General features: G+C 45.9%; 1 protein-coding gene across 2 annotated transcripts in view; it reads right to left on the bottom strand.

Annotated features, from left to right (window-relative positions):
* The window catches only part of MACC1 (MET transcriptional regulator MACC1), a 279,368-nt gene that overhangs the window by 41,943 nt on the left and 220,583 nt on the right, over window positions 1-16,842 (bottom strand). The window contains exon 4 of one of the 2 annotated variants that reach the window (XM_069648475.1): window positions 8,602-8,790. The exons of the other annotated variant lie outside the window; for it this stretch is intronic. Coding sequence (XP_069504576.1) covers window positions 8,602-8,790 — 189 coding nt within the window. The remainder of the gene's footprint in view (window positions 1-8,601; window positions 8,791-16,842) is intronic. 2 annotated transcript variants of the gene reach the window in all.

Below are 16,842 nucleotides of genomic sequence, written 5' to 3'. Positions count from 1 at the left end.
AGAATCAACATGTTTTACTGTGGTTGACTTGAAGAATGCCTTCTTCTCCATACCACTTGACTCAGGATCACAGTACCTCACAGCGTTCACACTAGGAAATAACAGATATGAACATCGTAGGCTCCCACGGGGATATTGCGAAAGCCCAAGTATTTTTAACAGAGTATTACGTGAAGACATTGGAAATATAGATGTAGAGAGCACTATTATACAATACGTAGACGATTTACTCGTCTGTGGCAAAACAGAAGAAAAGTGTAGAGAAGACTCTATGGGCCTCATTACGACCCAGGCGGTAAGTTACCGCCTGGGCCGTGACTTTACCACCATGGCGTAAACTATGTTTACGCCATGGTGGTTGGCGGACTTACCACCCCATTCCGACCTTGGCGGGGCGGTAAATCCCCAATCCCCATTTACCCTTCCCCATTCCCATTTTTGCCCCATAGGGCATAATGGGAGTGGGGAAGGCGTTAATTACGCCACCGTAAATTACGGTGGCGTAATTAACTCCATGGTCCCTTAGCGCCATGGATTTTAACACCTGCTAAAAGCAGGTGTTAAATCCGCCATGGCGCTAAGGGACCTCGTACTCAGGCGGTAAGGGTCGGCGCTGTTTACGCCGTCGTAAAACCCTTACCGCCTGAGTCGTAATGAGGCCCTATAACACTGTTAAACGTGTTAGCCACCAAAGGATACAAGGTTGATAAAGGGAAACTACAATACTGCCTTGCCGAAGTTGTATACCTCGGACAGTTGATATCGAAAGATGGAAAACGAATACTCCCTGACAGGGCAGCTGCCATAAGTAACATAATAATACCAAAGACAGTGAAGGACATGCAAACATTTCTTGGCATATGCAACTATTGCCAAGCATGGATCCCTGATTATGCAGCATACACACGCCCCTTATTGCAAGCATTAAAAGAAGCGCAAAAACATAGAGCCCCAATAAAATGGACACATGACATGATGGCTCAGTACTTCAGACTGAAAGACCTTATCGCAGAGGCTCCAGTCCTCGCGGACCCAGATTATGAGAGGGAATTTTTCTTGTTCTCTCACTGCAATGGAACATTGATGACTGCAGTGTTGACACAGAAAACATCATTAGGCCACAAGCCACTAGGCTAATACAGCGGAACAATGGATGCAGTTATGCAAGGTCACTTCACGTGCGAACAGGCCCTCACAGATGCAGCCTTCGCCATTGAAAAAAGTGCCACAATTGTAATGGGATGTTCAGTAACGTTGTATGCAGAGCATTCATTATTTGCGATTCTTGAGTGGTCAAAATCAACACTGACAACACAGAGAGCAACCGCATATGAGATAATAATTTCAAGCCCCAACGTGCATGTGGTCAGGTGTAAAAGAGTAAACCCAGCAACATTCATTACAGAACCATGTACTATGGAGGATATGCAGGAACACGACTGTGCAACCTATAAGGGGGAAGGTGATGATATTCCCAAGGCGAGTGAAAATGTCCTGCAGGAAGGGGAAATATACTTCATAGATGGTTCAGCATCAATAAACCCAGAAACAGGAGAGAAGCATGTAGGGATGGCAGTAGTACTAATGGAGGAAGATGGCTATGAAACAATCATCCAAAAGCGTCTCCCGTCCCATTACTCCGCACACGTGGCTGAACTAACGGCATTAATTGAAGCATTACGTACAGCCAAAGGATGCACAGTGACTATATATTCAGATTCGGCATATGCAACTACCACTGTCCATTCAGGACTATCACGCTGGCGAAGAAGAGGGTTCAGAAGAGCAGATGGATCACCAGTATAGCACGCCACATTATTGAATTAATTAATAGAGGCGTTGGCAGAGCCATCGGTAGTGGCAGTGGTGAAATGCCAAGCCCATACCAACAACACAGATGCGATCTCATTGGGAAATGCGGCAGCCGACGCAGCAGTGAAGAAGGCCTCGTATTTCAATATAACACCAGCGACTGAGTGCATTGTTAAAGCAATCACCGCAGATCCACTAGAAGAAGCCTATAGTAACACCCCCATGACACAGTTAATAGAGCTACAGAGTAGAGCACCACTGGAGGAACAAGAATTATGGAGCAAGCGGGGATGTAAACAATCGGCTACAGACCTCATTTGGAGGCTGGAGACAACGGGGAAAGTAGTGATACCGATAGAATTGCTAGGGCTAGCATTCCAACAGCTGCACTTTCTAGCCCATGTAGCGAAACAACACATCGCCGCAGACATCCAGGAACATTGGTTTGTCCCTAACCTACAGGAACATTTGTCAAAATGTATCATAGATTGTACAACATGTCAAACATACAATTCAGGGATGACATTGAGGACATTGCGAGGTACTTTGCCGTGGCCAGCAGGGCCCTTCAGGGAGCTCCACATAGATTATGCAGACATGGGAGAGAGATGTAACGGGGCGAGATATCTAATTGTGGTAGTATGCCCCTTCTCGAGGTGGGTGGAGTCGGGTCCATGCCCCCACCCAGACGCGAAGTGTGCGGTGAAGTTTCTGCTGAGAGAAGTGTTTTCCCGGTGGGGATGTGATACGATTAGACAATGGCACACACTTTGTGAATGACCTCTTCAAAGAAGTAACGTCACTCCTAGGGGTGAAGCACAAACTGTGTTCCATTTATCATCCAATGGCTAATGGGGTGGTGAAAAAAAGATCAACGGCCTGCTCAAGAGTAAACTATCGAAATTGTGTAATACACTGAAGAAAAACTGGGTGTATTGCTTACCCCTAGCACTGTTCCAACTCAGAACGCAACCATGCAAGGACCATCATTTGAGCTCCCATGAAATTGTGACTGGGAGGCGAATACACACACCGCTCTCCCCGATTAGGACAGCATCAGATGCACACAGGGCTGCCACAGTGCTGGTTGAAGAATTTAAGGAGTACCTGACTCAGCTGATGCGCGCAGTACGCAGCATAGCGCGACAAATAGCACCGCCTTTCACTGAAAATGTGGCAACTGATACTACCATGACAGCTAAAGACAGCCCAACTGGGCCGCTGCAGCCAGGAGCACAGGTATATGTGAGGAGTTTTGTCAGGAGATGGAATTCAGCAAGGTTTCACGGCCCATACGAGGTAATTTACAGTACGCCCACTGCTGTGAAGGTTAAGGGACTGAAATATTGGGTGCACCTCTCAGATGTAAGGAGGGCACGCAATAGTACACTCCCTCAGAGTGAACAGGTATGTGCAAGTGGCACAACAAGTGAGGTTGGGAAGCAATGACAACCCGATCAAATGAAGGAGGAACTTGTAAGGAGCAAAGGCAATGATGTGCCATCTAATTTGCCTTGCCCTACTTCTCTGTCTTTCTTTCTTTCACTCTCTTTTCCCTGCTATATCTTCCTCCTGCTATAAAAATGCACAGTAAAAAAGAGGATATAAGTGAAGTGGATAATAGAAAAATGTATAATAAAAAGTACAGCAACCGTAAATGAAAACAATGAGTAAATATGATGCGTAAATATGTATATAATGAGCATATTCTGGTCACTTAACAAATTTGTATCGTCCCTCCAGGTGACAAAATGGCCCAACGAAGTGCACTCGCAGAGAACACATTAATGTTAGATAGCAATAGGGATGCCAATAGGGCTAATAAGTATAGCAATGTTGAATGCGTTTTGAAATGTGCTGCTGTCTTGCTTTCTGTGATGTTGTTCTTCATGGCCTGGTAATACACTCTCTTATCTCTGGTTAATGACTTGCACGAGGGGGGGCAGGGCTAAGTTGATACGAGAAGGGTCAAGCCTAATATGGACTGGAGTAAAGATAATATGGGGAGAAACATATATCATTGGCATTGACGATACGAATGCAACACAGACTTCAGAGCACGCCTCTGCTAATCCAACAATTGTCTCCTTGTCACATCCTGGCATAAATATGAGTAATGATTATGAACCAAATGAATATGATGGCAACTATTATTGGCTGAGTAACTTAGCCAACACAAGTATTCATGTGCAGACGGCCATAGAACCTACCTTATATTACGCTGCTGCTACTAACGAGTATATACATGCCATATTCAACAGCAATGATACTACCAGGGCTGGAATGTTCCCAATACATTATCAAAAAGTGAGAAGCTATAAGGAGGGAGGGAAAAGGAGAGAAAAAAGGGGGCGGGAAGGAAAAGATACAACATTTATCATGACCTGGGATAGGATGAAATAGAAGACCCACGCCACCCTGATCATTCTAACAAATGGTATTCAGCCATGAGTGCTACGGCAAAGCAAGCAACAAATGAAAGCTGCTATGTCTGTTCACTCATACCGCATGCATCAGGGACACCCAAAATGCTGGTACCACAGGAAGTGCCCTTGTCGGAGGCTCAATGTTTGATTCACTTAGTTCTGTGTAGGATAAAAAGCACCTTCCAGGCACACACCCTCACCATAGAAAGGCTGGAAAATGAGAGAACATGCACGAGCCGGCGTCAAGGAGTAATTTACATCAAAGCCATTCTTTGTCATAAAAGGGACGATGTATGCAGAGAACAAATGGCACGATGAAACTATCGAATGCAAAGCAGAAGCACTCCGGGGACTTCCTCAGGACACCTTCCAGTGGATAAAGGAAGTGAGTGCTCCTATTTGGTCACAACACGTCACTAAGCTAAAATGGATCACAGCACTGGAAAAAAGTATAAAAATACAAAAAGAAATACCACACGAACTATGCTTCCATGGGGAATGGAAAGCGAACATGGGGGAGGCAAGGAAATGCAACAAGACAGTAATATTACCTGATATGAAGAAAGGCACTGCAGCACTCATGGACATGTGCCGGATTTGCGACAAACAAGCCTACATGCATCTACCTGCATCCTGGAAAGGTACTTGCGCCTTAGCCACCCTCCATACGGCCCTGATGGTAATACCCGAAAGCCATATCCAAGGACCAATAGGAGAATCGGCTGGCAAATCGGCAGCAGGGCAATCGGCTGACCCAACGACAGCGCCCCAACAAGTAAAAATAGAACCTCCAGCTTACGAACTGTTGTCAGAACACGAGTTGAAAACAATATTATCACGAAGTAAAATATCATCCAGCTATATTTCGTATGAATCATCAAAACTCCTTGCTGAGATCCCACAAAAATACAAACTGTTCACATCCGCAAAGACATTTTTTGCATCGCTCCTATTGCCAGGGCTCCAAGCTCGAGCAAATGCCAAATGGTTACAAATAGTGCGCTGGGACCTAATCCAACTGGCCAACGACACTGAAGAAGGATTCAACCTAATAAAAATAGAGCTCCGTGCCTTGCGCCTAATGACAATGCAAAACCGATATGTTCTAGACCTCCTCACGGTGATGGACGGTGGTGATTGATGAAAAATCAGGGGGGGCGTGCAGCGCATTTGTGCCATCTGAAGATGCAGATAATGGAACACTCTTGCATGTGATAACAGCAGTTCACAACTTAGGAGAGAGGATGAGAACAGAGGGCGGAGTAGAAGAAAGTACATGGTTTGACAACATGTTCAGCTGGATACCATCATGGGTAAATGTGATGAGGAAGATACTCGTTCCCATCATCGTCTTTATGCTGCTATTCTTCTGTGTGTGCCAATTAGGCCTCCGGTGTTGTGCAAAAAAGTATGCCTACCTCAACTATGATGAGGGTAACATGAGGGTAACAATGGGCCGACCGACAACGGTAGCAACTATGATAGATGCACAAATACAAACAGGGGAACATAATAAAAAAAATACAGGATGACTGCCATCTACAGGCAATATGGGGACAGCGTTGATAATTTATACCACACCACAATTAAGGAACCAAGGGAACTACAATGGTATAAAGAAGTATGGGTAGACCTGGATGGGGATGGTGGGATCTACCTAACATGCACCCCAGACGAATATCCAAGAAAAGAGCATAGATTGAGAAGTGTGTGCAGAGCATGGATGCCAATAAAATATACCCCAGCCTGGGAAGAAGCAGTTGCTGAAGCTGAGTACTACCGAAGGGAGAATGAAAGAAAAGAAGGGTCATAATTTGTTACTTTAGATGTAACAAAAGGGAATGTGTGGGAGCAAGGGGCCAGCAGGTCCCTCGCATCCTTTACTTCTCAGTACAAAACTCGGACCAAGAGCCTCCAGTGGTGGGTTGGCCCCTTGCCCTTATGCCATGCCGACTTTGGTTAACATTTGCGTAGATGGGACCACCGAGCAGGACACAGGGCATCCATTTTTGTACCCCCTTTCAACTCCATCTTGGGGACTATGCCTGCGATAGTACAAAATGCTTCTCTTTTCTTTCTCGCAACGGCCAGATGCGCAGGGCACATGGCCCCCACCATCTTTACCACTCTGAGTGGAAAACTCTGCGGCTCCATTCTCATGCTGAAGCCGGAGGTACTTGCAACAAATAATAAAGGTAACACATCACTCTTCCTCTGAGGTCACTGTCCTGCATGTGAACCAGCATGAGCTAAGCACATAGCTTGTTCATCTCCACAAACGTGTCCTTGCCCCCGCACCCTCGCCAGTGGAAACTTACTGCCATTGAGACCCTATACCCCTGCAGCAAGGTATTCCTTTTATGTGCCAGACCGCTGACCACGCCATGAAGCCCACCAAACAGATCCCCAACTAACATTAGACCCCTGCTGCAGTATATCGTTGTCTACAACTAACACACATCAACATATCAAATATTCTTATGAACACAGACCCTCACTTCAACCAGTGTTATTATGGTGGTCAAGACCCTTAACCTAAGGCCTTTATAATCGGATGTTATTGATAGTATAGATACATGTGTGAAGTTTATAGAGACATGATGAGTTGTTCAAAGACTTCAACGATTATTATTTAGTGCATGCATTTTGGGAATATATTATGTTAGCTTAGCAAGTGGCCACCCTGCTTCACAGCGACCTGACCTTCACCCATTTGGAACACAGATGCCTGACGTCCATCCTCCCGCCAACCAAGCAGCCAACCCGGAGGAAGAGATGCCGCCCACACCATGGGCACCATATGGACTGTCCAATCCGGGACAAACGTAGTACCCTATGTTAGCTGCGTCATTTGTCCTATAAAATGTATTGTAACCTTAATCCTGGTCAGAGCGCTCTCAGAGGCAACAGAGATCTTTGAATGCCGTTTACTTATATAAACCTTGCCTTGAACTCACGCAGCCTGCTCTCTTTGCCTCATTCCCCGTCTGGGGTGTGTCAGTTTTGATCTTTTGCATGAGAAAGACAGGGAGGGCACAAACACCTTTCCTGAAACATTTAAAGCAACCCTTTTTATTTTCAATTTGCCATGTTTTAAATATTGGAGTGGGAGTCGGAGGTGAAATTGGCTGAGCACAAATCACAATATAGCAGACGAAAATCAAAATGCTTTCTTGAAGTATATTTGAGCTCACTGATATTGTAGTCCAAGCTCAAGTGCATTACTCTCTTAACGTGGCAGGGATGAAGGAATCACAGAACTCTCAATTTTCCGGTGGCTATGTGTGAGGTGTGACAAGGCCACCCAGCTCTACTTTTGCTTGAAATTCTGGGACTTGTAGTTTTTGTGATTTTCAAATGGAAAGAAAAAAAACTACACGTCCCAGAATCCAAAGGGAAAACAGTACTGGATTGCCTTCTCACGCGTGGCCTCGTGAAACTTGGGAGCTCTGGAATCAGAAGGTGGCAACTGAGTTTCACTTTAAGCAGTGCATATAAACTGCAATTATAGTCAAGATTTGCTGTCACTTTTGAGTATGCTGCTTTGCCATTATGTGCAGTTTGCATTAGTTTAAGTGTAATTGTGCACCCTGACCACACATAGACATTTTCTTCTATGCCCGGTTTCTGCATGTTGTGGCACAGGCCTGGGAGCAGGGAGGCCGGGTTCAAGGGGTTAAATGTTGTGTGCCATCACTTCCTGTGAGGTCACTTGGGGCAGGCTCAAATTACATCACTTCCTGTGATGTCATCAGAGGTCAAGGGTCATGTGATGTCACATCCGCTACCCCTGGCATTTTGGTGAAATGATGTCTCTGTAAACGTCTATGGTGGTTGAAATGTGCTCTCGTAAATCTCTTTATGAATGGAAATCATTAGCAAAGCTATGTACTCTAAGGGTATTCTGTCAGTATTTATCCAGAGCATTTTTTGATGCATACAGGAACCACTCCCCCACTCACACTGTGTCTTTTATGCTTTGATTTCAGATGTGATGCTGATAACCTGTAAGGTTACAGATGGATAACTTTTTAATTTCAAATGCCAGAGGAGGTGATAATCAGCTATGACGGTTTACTGTTGACTGGGAAAGTAGTACAGAACAGAAAAAAGCAGACCTCCCTGCACTGCTACTCCTCCACTCCCTGCTCATCAAAGGGGATGGGGTAAGTCACAACGCATCCTATCACTCAGGAAAATCATAGGAGTAAGTCCAGACTGCTTCGGCTATGTGTCAAGGGAATACATACATGTATGTGATCCTCTTTGTCTTTAGTTGGCCAGTGAACATGATATGGTCTTGAATTTTAAGCAAACAATCAAAAATTACATACTGAAACATGGAAGTTGCCAAGAAACCCACCTGCAAATTAACCTCTCCATCTTTACCATAATGGGGGATTTCATATGCCTGAATTTGTTGATATGTGAGCCTGGCAACTTTTTCAGCCAATTCCCTCCAGCGTACGCCAAGTTGTACTGCTGCAGTCAGAAGGACAGTATCCTGAGTGAGACGAGCCACTAGGCCTTGGCAGTCAAGCTTTAGCAGTGCCTGAAGAAACAATTGCCCAGAATGAATAATTCACCATCAAAATAAACAAATGAGTGAATACGAACATATATTGTATTAAAGACCAAAATAGCTTCGGTGAAATGAAATGTTACATCACATGCATACGTCATGCAATCAAAAGGCATTTGACTCTTCCAGCAAGGTGTGATGTTAGTAAGCATGACATGAAAACATGTGTCAATGCAAGTTTCAAGAGCCCATCGTTTTTTATTCAATCAAAGTCACGTCTGCATAGGCACACACGTGCACGCACACACCAGCACCTGTTTCAATTCCACCGTTTCACTTGTGTGACCCTGGGCAAGGAAACACCAAGAGCAGGCAGTGTCTGGTTTGGAAACAGTACCTGAAGAGACAAGTATCTGCTTATGGATGTCCAGGAATGAAGCTATCCATTTCCGAGGACGTTGAAGGAATGAATAGGCAGGTGCATGGACAAAACAACCTATATTTGGCAGTGCGATTGTGTGCTAGACAGTGGCGCAAATGGATGATGCTGTGAAAGTACCGTACATATATTGGAAGAAATACGCTTTGAGCTCAAAAACGAGGACTCGCACTATACAACCACTTCTCCCAACAATAATGTTTTACAAGCTACTTTCTCTGTACATGCATTTAAGGCCCAGTATTGCCTAATCTCCAAGCTGAGCCCGTCTCCCACAGGCATACAGACCTAAGACCTTCTCCTTTCAGCCGGAAATACGAGCAGGTGATCACTGTTAACCAGCAACATTATACTCCTAATCTTTTTGCATCATATGACACTATCTTCTGGTGTAGCTCGGGCTATTTCACAAATAGGCCTATCGTGGTTTGTGTCCTACCTATATAGGTCTTTGTAAGAGGATTCAATTCAACACTACAGCTAAGTCAATGCCTAGTCTGGGATACTGAATGGAAACCCTTATTGATGTATCTTTATGTCCAGTTCATGAGTTCTGGATGACTACCCCTATATAACACCCCTCTCTTAGAATCCCCCTGACCCTACTGACCCAAGAAGTAGTTCTGTTTTGCAAGTTTAAAAGGTTTATTTGAGAAATAAAACAAAATATAGATACCACGCTTTTATATTAAATTATTAATCGATATCGCCCTTATAAATATAATGTTAATCAACAATGGGTAATCTGACACTAGCACACTTCTTTACAATCAATGAGGAGTTAGTATAGGATGGATAAAGTAGCAAAAATACTTTTATGATTTCAAGGGAAAAGCAATGAGGAATAAAATGCAGTACAGAAATACTTGATATGATTTTAGCAGAAGATAAGATAATCACTTTTTCTCTGGCAATTCACCCCCTCCCCTATGCAATGTAAGAAATGGAAGGAGATGGAAAGAGGAGCACACAGTTCTCAGGAATGCAATCAAATACAATACGAAATTAAGTTCCCCCCCAGCAAGCTTAAAGGCAACAGGTAGGAGTTTGAAACACAGGCCCAAAATGCTTTTTAAATTTGATGGCAATGGATGGGAAAATGTGCCAACTGATTTTAATTCCCTCTAGAGATTCAGGGTGAGTGGGAGATGCGTGTTGGTATTAGTTCAGGCTCACTTTAGCAATGCTCTATGAGTTATTACCAAGTTGCAAACGGATTTTAACAAAAGAAAGAATGGAGCTGCTATTTTGACAAGTGGAGAAATTGAGCCAAAATCGCAAATCGTGGTAAATTTCGCGAGTGCGTGTCTCGCGATTGCAGAAAAAGTATAGGGAGTAGGAAGTCAGTTCTAAGCCTAGATTCTAAGCTTTCAGATGAAAGTTAAATTTCGTTCCTAGCCCAAACGGTTCCAGAGATACAGACGATTAAATAAAGGTAGTTTTTCGGATTTAAAGTAAACTCAAATGACAGGTGACAGCTTGCAGCTGCAGAATTGACAGGTGACAGTCATGCAGCTTTAAAAATGACAGATGACATGATTTCTAGGAGGCTGTTCTACTTAGGTTAAAATAGTTTGATTAGATTATTTTAACTAAGAGATTGGTTCTGCACAGTTCTGCTAGGTACTCACAATATAAATTTAAATAGGCCTCGCCACGGATCTGGTCAGGTTTTGGACTGGACTCCGGTTCTGGTCTCGGCACTTCACAGTGATCTGGGTCAGCTCTCTGGTTCTGCTCACAGCGGTCTGGGTCACTCTGGATCTCTGGTCTGGTCTCTGGCAATTGTTCTTGGCAAAAGAATTCAAACAGCTCGCCCAGCTGTGGAAGAGTTTGCAAATGATTTTAAGGTTGCTGAGGCCTGCTGAGAAGAGTTCTCAGTTTGTGGGTTAGGCCCTTGCTTTAAGTTCTGAAGTAAAGTTCTGGTCTTTGGAGATTGATGGATTTGAAGTCTGGATCTCTGGAGGTGAAGTCGTCGGTCAGCATGCTCCTCAGCAAATGGAATTGAATGTCTCTACCTGTCCCAGCAGTCTCTTTTTATGTGTTTTGAAAATGGGTGTGTGCCTGGGCCTAGCTAAGCCTGCCCCTCTCTACTTGTCATTGGCCCAATTCTCCCCTCTCCCATGATTGGGGGAAGGAAATGGATTGTCAGCATGATGAAGTCTGTTTATGGGTCAGAGGATCCTCCCCTGGTCAGTTTGCCCACAAATCTGTATTTGATTCAAATACATCCTTCCCAGATATACAATTTGTTGAAATTACATGTGCACATTATATATTCCTTATGGTCCATGCTTGTCCGCCTCTGATCTTCCTGGGGGCTTGCATTCAAAAATGACAACATTTTGCGCTTTTTAACTGGTTTTGCAATATCGGACATTTACCCAAAATTACACACATGTGCGCAAGGAGTATGGACATTAATTGATGACGTGTCAGATTTTTAACATGCAGGCATTTGGAGTGAGACCCTATTTTCCGCTAGCAACCCCCCAGAATACACCACAGGGTCCTAACACCTCTCAAAATGTTCACAGAAAAATCACAAAAATAATGATATTACTTATATAATTCTGACAAGTCCGCAATATAAGTTATCTATCTTTTTAAAATGATGCTCTGGTCAAAGAAAAGGGGTGTGGCTTCCCACATCACAGGGTGGAATAACTGGTTTATCCACTTCCCCCAAGCTCAGCTGCTAGCAGAGGCACTGCCCCTCCCAGTTTCCCCTAAGAGGAAGCCACTTTTACGACGCCCCCAATATAACATTTGCCTGAGTCCAGGACAGGCCTTTGTTCAACTCCCTGTAGTCCCCAGCTGTTCCACCCCTAATCTAATCAGAGAGGTGACAACTCCTTTTGGCAAGGGGAAGAGTGGCTGAGCAGGTTTCAACTCCTGTCGGGGGTAGTTGTCAGGCAGAATCCAGTTTCATTAAGCCAGGTTTCAGCTAAATGTCACTTTTTGTTCCCAGTTTAAATCACTTACAATTTTTACATATACATTAAATAATTACTTCCTTCAAGTCATTTCAGAATATAGTTTTACATTGTATCCACCTCTTAGCAAGTCTTTCCTTGGTCTGGTTTTGTTTCATTTGTTCAGTTTTACACAAAAGTCTGGTGGTTTTAAATTGATTCAACATGTGTCAAAACCCATGACATCATCTAATGAAAGACATCTTGACCCATTTTCCTCTGAATACCTCAGAGGTAACGACCAGTATCTCAAAAGGCACAGCACTGGTTCTGATTACACTTTAACTCCTGCCACCATTATTCAGGATGACTTCCTGCTTCAAATATATGCATATAACTCCCAACGTTGCTATGCCTAGAACCAGGACCTGGATCCTACCAGGAAATACTTTGTATGTCAGAGATGCTTGTGGGTAGATGACAGCAATACACGGGTGCCGTTACCAAGTTGTTGAATGGACCCATTTTGGTTAACTGCAGGTAAGACAGTTCAACCAATCAAGTATTCAAATCAGTCATCTTTGTGCAACCTGCAGTTACAAGTCTATGCCCCACCCCCACTTCCCAAATTGGCCCTTCATCCTTTCATTTGAGCACTATAACTTTCGATAATAAGACATTGTAAGAGCATTTGAGGCACAAGAAAAACACCACTAAGTGCCATTTTAAAAATTTTGTAAGGATGTATTATGTTTAACATAATAAACACCTGTTATTAATAAAAGGTGAAATGCAGTGCCAAAGAGAGCACATTCCCTGCTACTGAAATTCATTAAAACTGGTGCTCTAAATTTACACCTGTTCTAGACAGCAATAAACACAAATATCTCATGATTCCATCCTTCGAGTTTACCCTAAACATAGTCACATTGAAATTACTGTCTGCCTCACAAAGCATCCTTGACCAAAGGCCCCATCTTTCTAAGTGAACTGGGCTGGGTCTATTTTCTCTGCCAAAATAACACCCTCCTAGTATCATTGTCCAATTGGCACCCTTCCAAGTTGCCAAGAATTGCTTTACTGTTGTACTGACCCTGGAGTTTACATGCAATGCCAGAGGCAACTCGTCCATAATGGGCCAATGGGATGCCAACCCACCACCCATTATGGAGGAGCAAATCATGTAGTCAAGTGAAAGCACTGTGCTACCCATCAGCTGCAGCAAGCAGCCAAGGTTATGTTTCCTGGCTGGCTTTCTACTGTGTAGGGAAATGTGGTTTGGCTAGTGGGGTTGGATTAGAAAGGTTATGGGCGGACGAATTAAGGACTTTGGCAAATCGGTAGATTAAGTGTAGTGGAGGCCGAGTAGGAGACTGGCACAATAGTTCAGAGTACCAAAGTCAGTGTGCAGTTTTTGGTGTAGCTGTTAAGTGAGGAGGTGTGGAATTTCCTGAAAGGGACCAAGACAATCAATCCTGGCTGCAATGAATGTAGAAGTAATACAGTGCTGGAGGTTAACGTCACTATTTAAAGGAAGCCCAGCCCAAGAGTGCGGGGCCTAGGTGATGTTGCAGACTAAATCAGATGTGAATAAGATGAATAGAGGGGGCTTTGGAAGCAGGAAGGTAGTTGACTTCAGTCTTGGAGAAGTTAACACTTCGACAATGAAGTTCTATTCAGTCTCAGATGTCAGAGAGACATGCAACTATGTGCACAGATAGGTTAGTAGTAAAAGTAGAGAAGGAACATATTATTTGCCTTTCATCTGCAAAGAGGTCGTCAGAGAAACCAAGACAGGGGTCCAGTTGACCAACAGAGGAGATATAAAGGGTGAATAGTGGAGAGCAAATGACATAGCCATCAGGGACCCCAACAGGGAGGAGCGGTTGATGCCAGGTCCCATGAGAGGGAGAAAGATCAATGAGAAAAGTAACAGGTAATACATTCAAGAGCAGGCACCTGGATTCCAATGTTAGGAAGCACCCAAAGAGATCAGGGTTCCACAATATCAAAGGAGGCTGAGAGGTCCAGTAGGATTTTGATAAAGGAATTTTTGCTTTGGTGAATTAGCCTGAGCAAATAAGTTTGGATGAACCCCGGATCAAATAAATATCCATGTATTTGGGATTTACCAAGGTTTTCAAACTATTAAGAGATTTGGGTAATCATGTTTGGGCAGCCAGATGTGCCTGTAAATATAAGGAATTTGCTTTGGAGCTAGTAAGCAGTAGCAGCAGGAGCAGCGGTTTAGGCAGCAGCAGCACTTGGAATAAGTCAGAGATAGGAGGATGATGTCTGTTGCCTTTTGACTGTTGGGCCATTTTACTTCAGCAGGACTCTTAGGAATAGATTGTATGGGAGTGAGGGGCCCCCAGGACCTCTCACGCCGTACACTCCTCAGTACGGGACTTGGACCACATGCCTCCAGTATTGGGGTTGCCCCTTGCCCTTATGTAAAGTTAACCACGGTTGACTGCTACATAGATGGGACTACTGAGCAGGACACGGGGCATCCATCTTTTGTGCCCCCTTTCGACTCCATCTTGGGTAAACAGGCCTCACTGCAATAGTACAGCAATGCTCAGCTCCCCTTCCACTGCAATAGCCAAGGACAGAGACACACACACAAGGTGCGCAGGCAGCTGGCTGGCCCCCACCCTTGCACTCCCCCTGCGAAGGAAAGCTCTGCGCTCCCATTCTCATGCTGAAGCTGGAGAAAGTTGCAACAACCAATATGATACAGTTTTCTTCCTCTGAGATCACTGCTAGCATGAGAACCAGTAAGTAAACCAGGATGAGCTAAGCACTTTTTGTTCGTTCGTCCCCATAAACGTGCAAGCCACCCATCCCCATTTAGAATAATGTATTGCCATCCTGATCCTACGCTCCCTGTAAGGTATTTCTTTCAAGTGCCAGACCCTCACCTGCGCTGTGAAACCCACCCAACACACCCGCTACTAACCTTAAGCACTTTGCCACAATATATGTTTTTACTTATACTAATAGGTCTAAATCTTAGGAGATATGTGAAACACAGCTTAACTCTTTTTTTACACGCACAATAAAGGTCAAGGCCTCCAATTAAAGCCATGCATGACCCAATTGTACTGACAATAAATACTATGTGTGATTTATGTAGAAACATGAAAAGTAGCATAAAATGTTTAGATAATTTGTTATTTAGGGGCCGATTCATGGAACAAACGTGCGCCAAAAATCGTTGCGCAAGCAGGCGCAAGCAGGCACAAGCGCAAAGAAACAGGCGCACGCGTGCGATTCATGGAAGTCCCTGCGCGTGTTCACCTCGGGATGTGCGCCAAACCCGTGCATGGCGCCCAAGTCACTGCAACATCCCGAAAGGCGTGCGCGACGCGCACAGTGAAAGCGCACAACCTCGGCGCATACACCAGAAAGTGGGCGGGACACAGGGCGTAACGCGCGGAATGGGGAACAACGCGCGAAAATAAGGGCGTAACTGGGGATGTACTGCAGGGAAGCAGACGGAACGCCCACACGCACTCGAACCACACGTATTCATGGAATCGAATAGGACAAAGCCACGCACAGCCAAAGACACGCAAAAGATGAAACACGTCCGCCACACGAAGGCAGGCGGTAGAGTCCCAGCGCATCACAAAAGTGGCAACATACAGCAATTGGGCCTGTACGAGCGGGGCACGTGTATTGCGGGGGTGCGCAGGAAGCAACACACGTGATCGAGGGGGGTACGTGTATTTCGGGGGTGCGCGGGAAGTGACACACGCGATTGAGCGGGGTACGTGTATTTCGGGGGTGCGCGGGAAGTGAAACATGCGATTGAGCGGGGTACGTGTATATCGGGGGTGCGCGGGTAGTTACACACGCAATTGAGCGGGGTACGTGTATTTCGGGGGTGCGCGGGAAGTTACATGTCTCCCACCACCCCCAACCCCCAGCAGTGCAGGAGCAGCCTCCACCAGGCCCCCACCCATGTCTACCACCACCCCCCAGCCACCAGGGGCAGCCTCTACCCGGCCCCCACTCATGTCTCCCTGCACCCCCACCCCCCAGCAGTGCAGGGGCAGCCTCCACCAAGCCCCCACTCATGTCCAACTCATGTCTCCCATCACCCCCACCCCCAGCAGTGCAGGGGCAGCCTCCACCTGGCCCCAACTCATGTCCTACTCATGTCTCCCATCACCCTCACCCCCAGCAGTGCAGGGGCAGCCTCCACCAGGCCCCCACTCATGTCTCCCATTGCCCCCACCCCCAGCAGTGCAGGGGCAGCCTCCACCAGGCCCCCACTCATGTCTCCCTGCACCCCCACCCCCCAGCAGTGCAGGGGCAGCCTCCACCAGGCCCCCACCCATGTCTACCACCACCCCCACATCCCAGCAGTGCAGGGGCAGCCTCCACCAGTCCCCCACCCATGTCTCCCACCACCCCCACCCCCCAGCAGTGCAGGGGCAGCCTCCACCAGGCCCCCACTCATGTCCAACTCATGTCTCCCATCACCCCCACCCCCAGCAGTGCAGGGGCAGCCTCCACCTGGCCCCCACTCATGTCCAACTCATGTCTCCCATCACCCTCACCCCCAGCAGTGCAGGGGCAGCCTCCACCAGGCCCCCACTCATGTCTCCCATCGCCCCCACCCCCAGCAGTGCAGGGTCAGCCTCCACCAGGCCCCCACTCATATCTCCCACCACCCCCCAGCCACCAGGGGCAGCCTCCACCAGGCCCCCACCCATG

Source organism: Ambystoma mexicanum, chromosome 2q, assembly GCF_040938575.1.
Source record: "Ambystoma mexicanum isolate Mex_15411 chromosome 2q, UKY_AmexF1_1, whole genome shotgun sequence".
NCBI lineage: Eukaryota > Metazoa > Chordata > Amphibia > Caudata > Ambystomatidae > Ambystoma > Ambystoma mexicanum.
The sequence above is the reverse complement of the archived record's forward strand: the minus strand, read 5'-3'. Positions and strand labels throughout refer to the sequence as shown.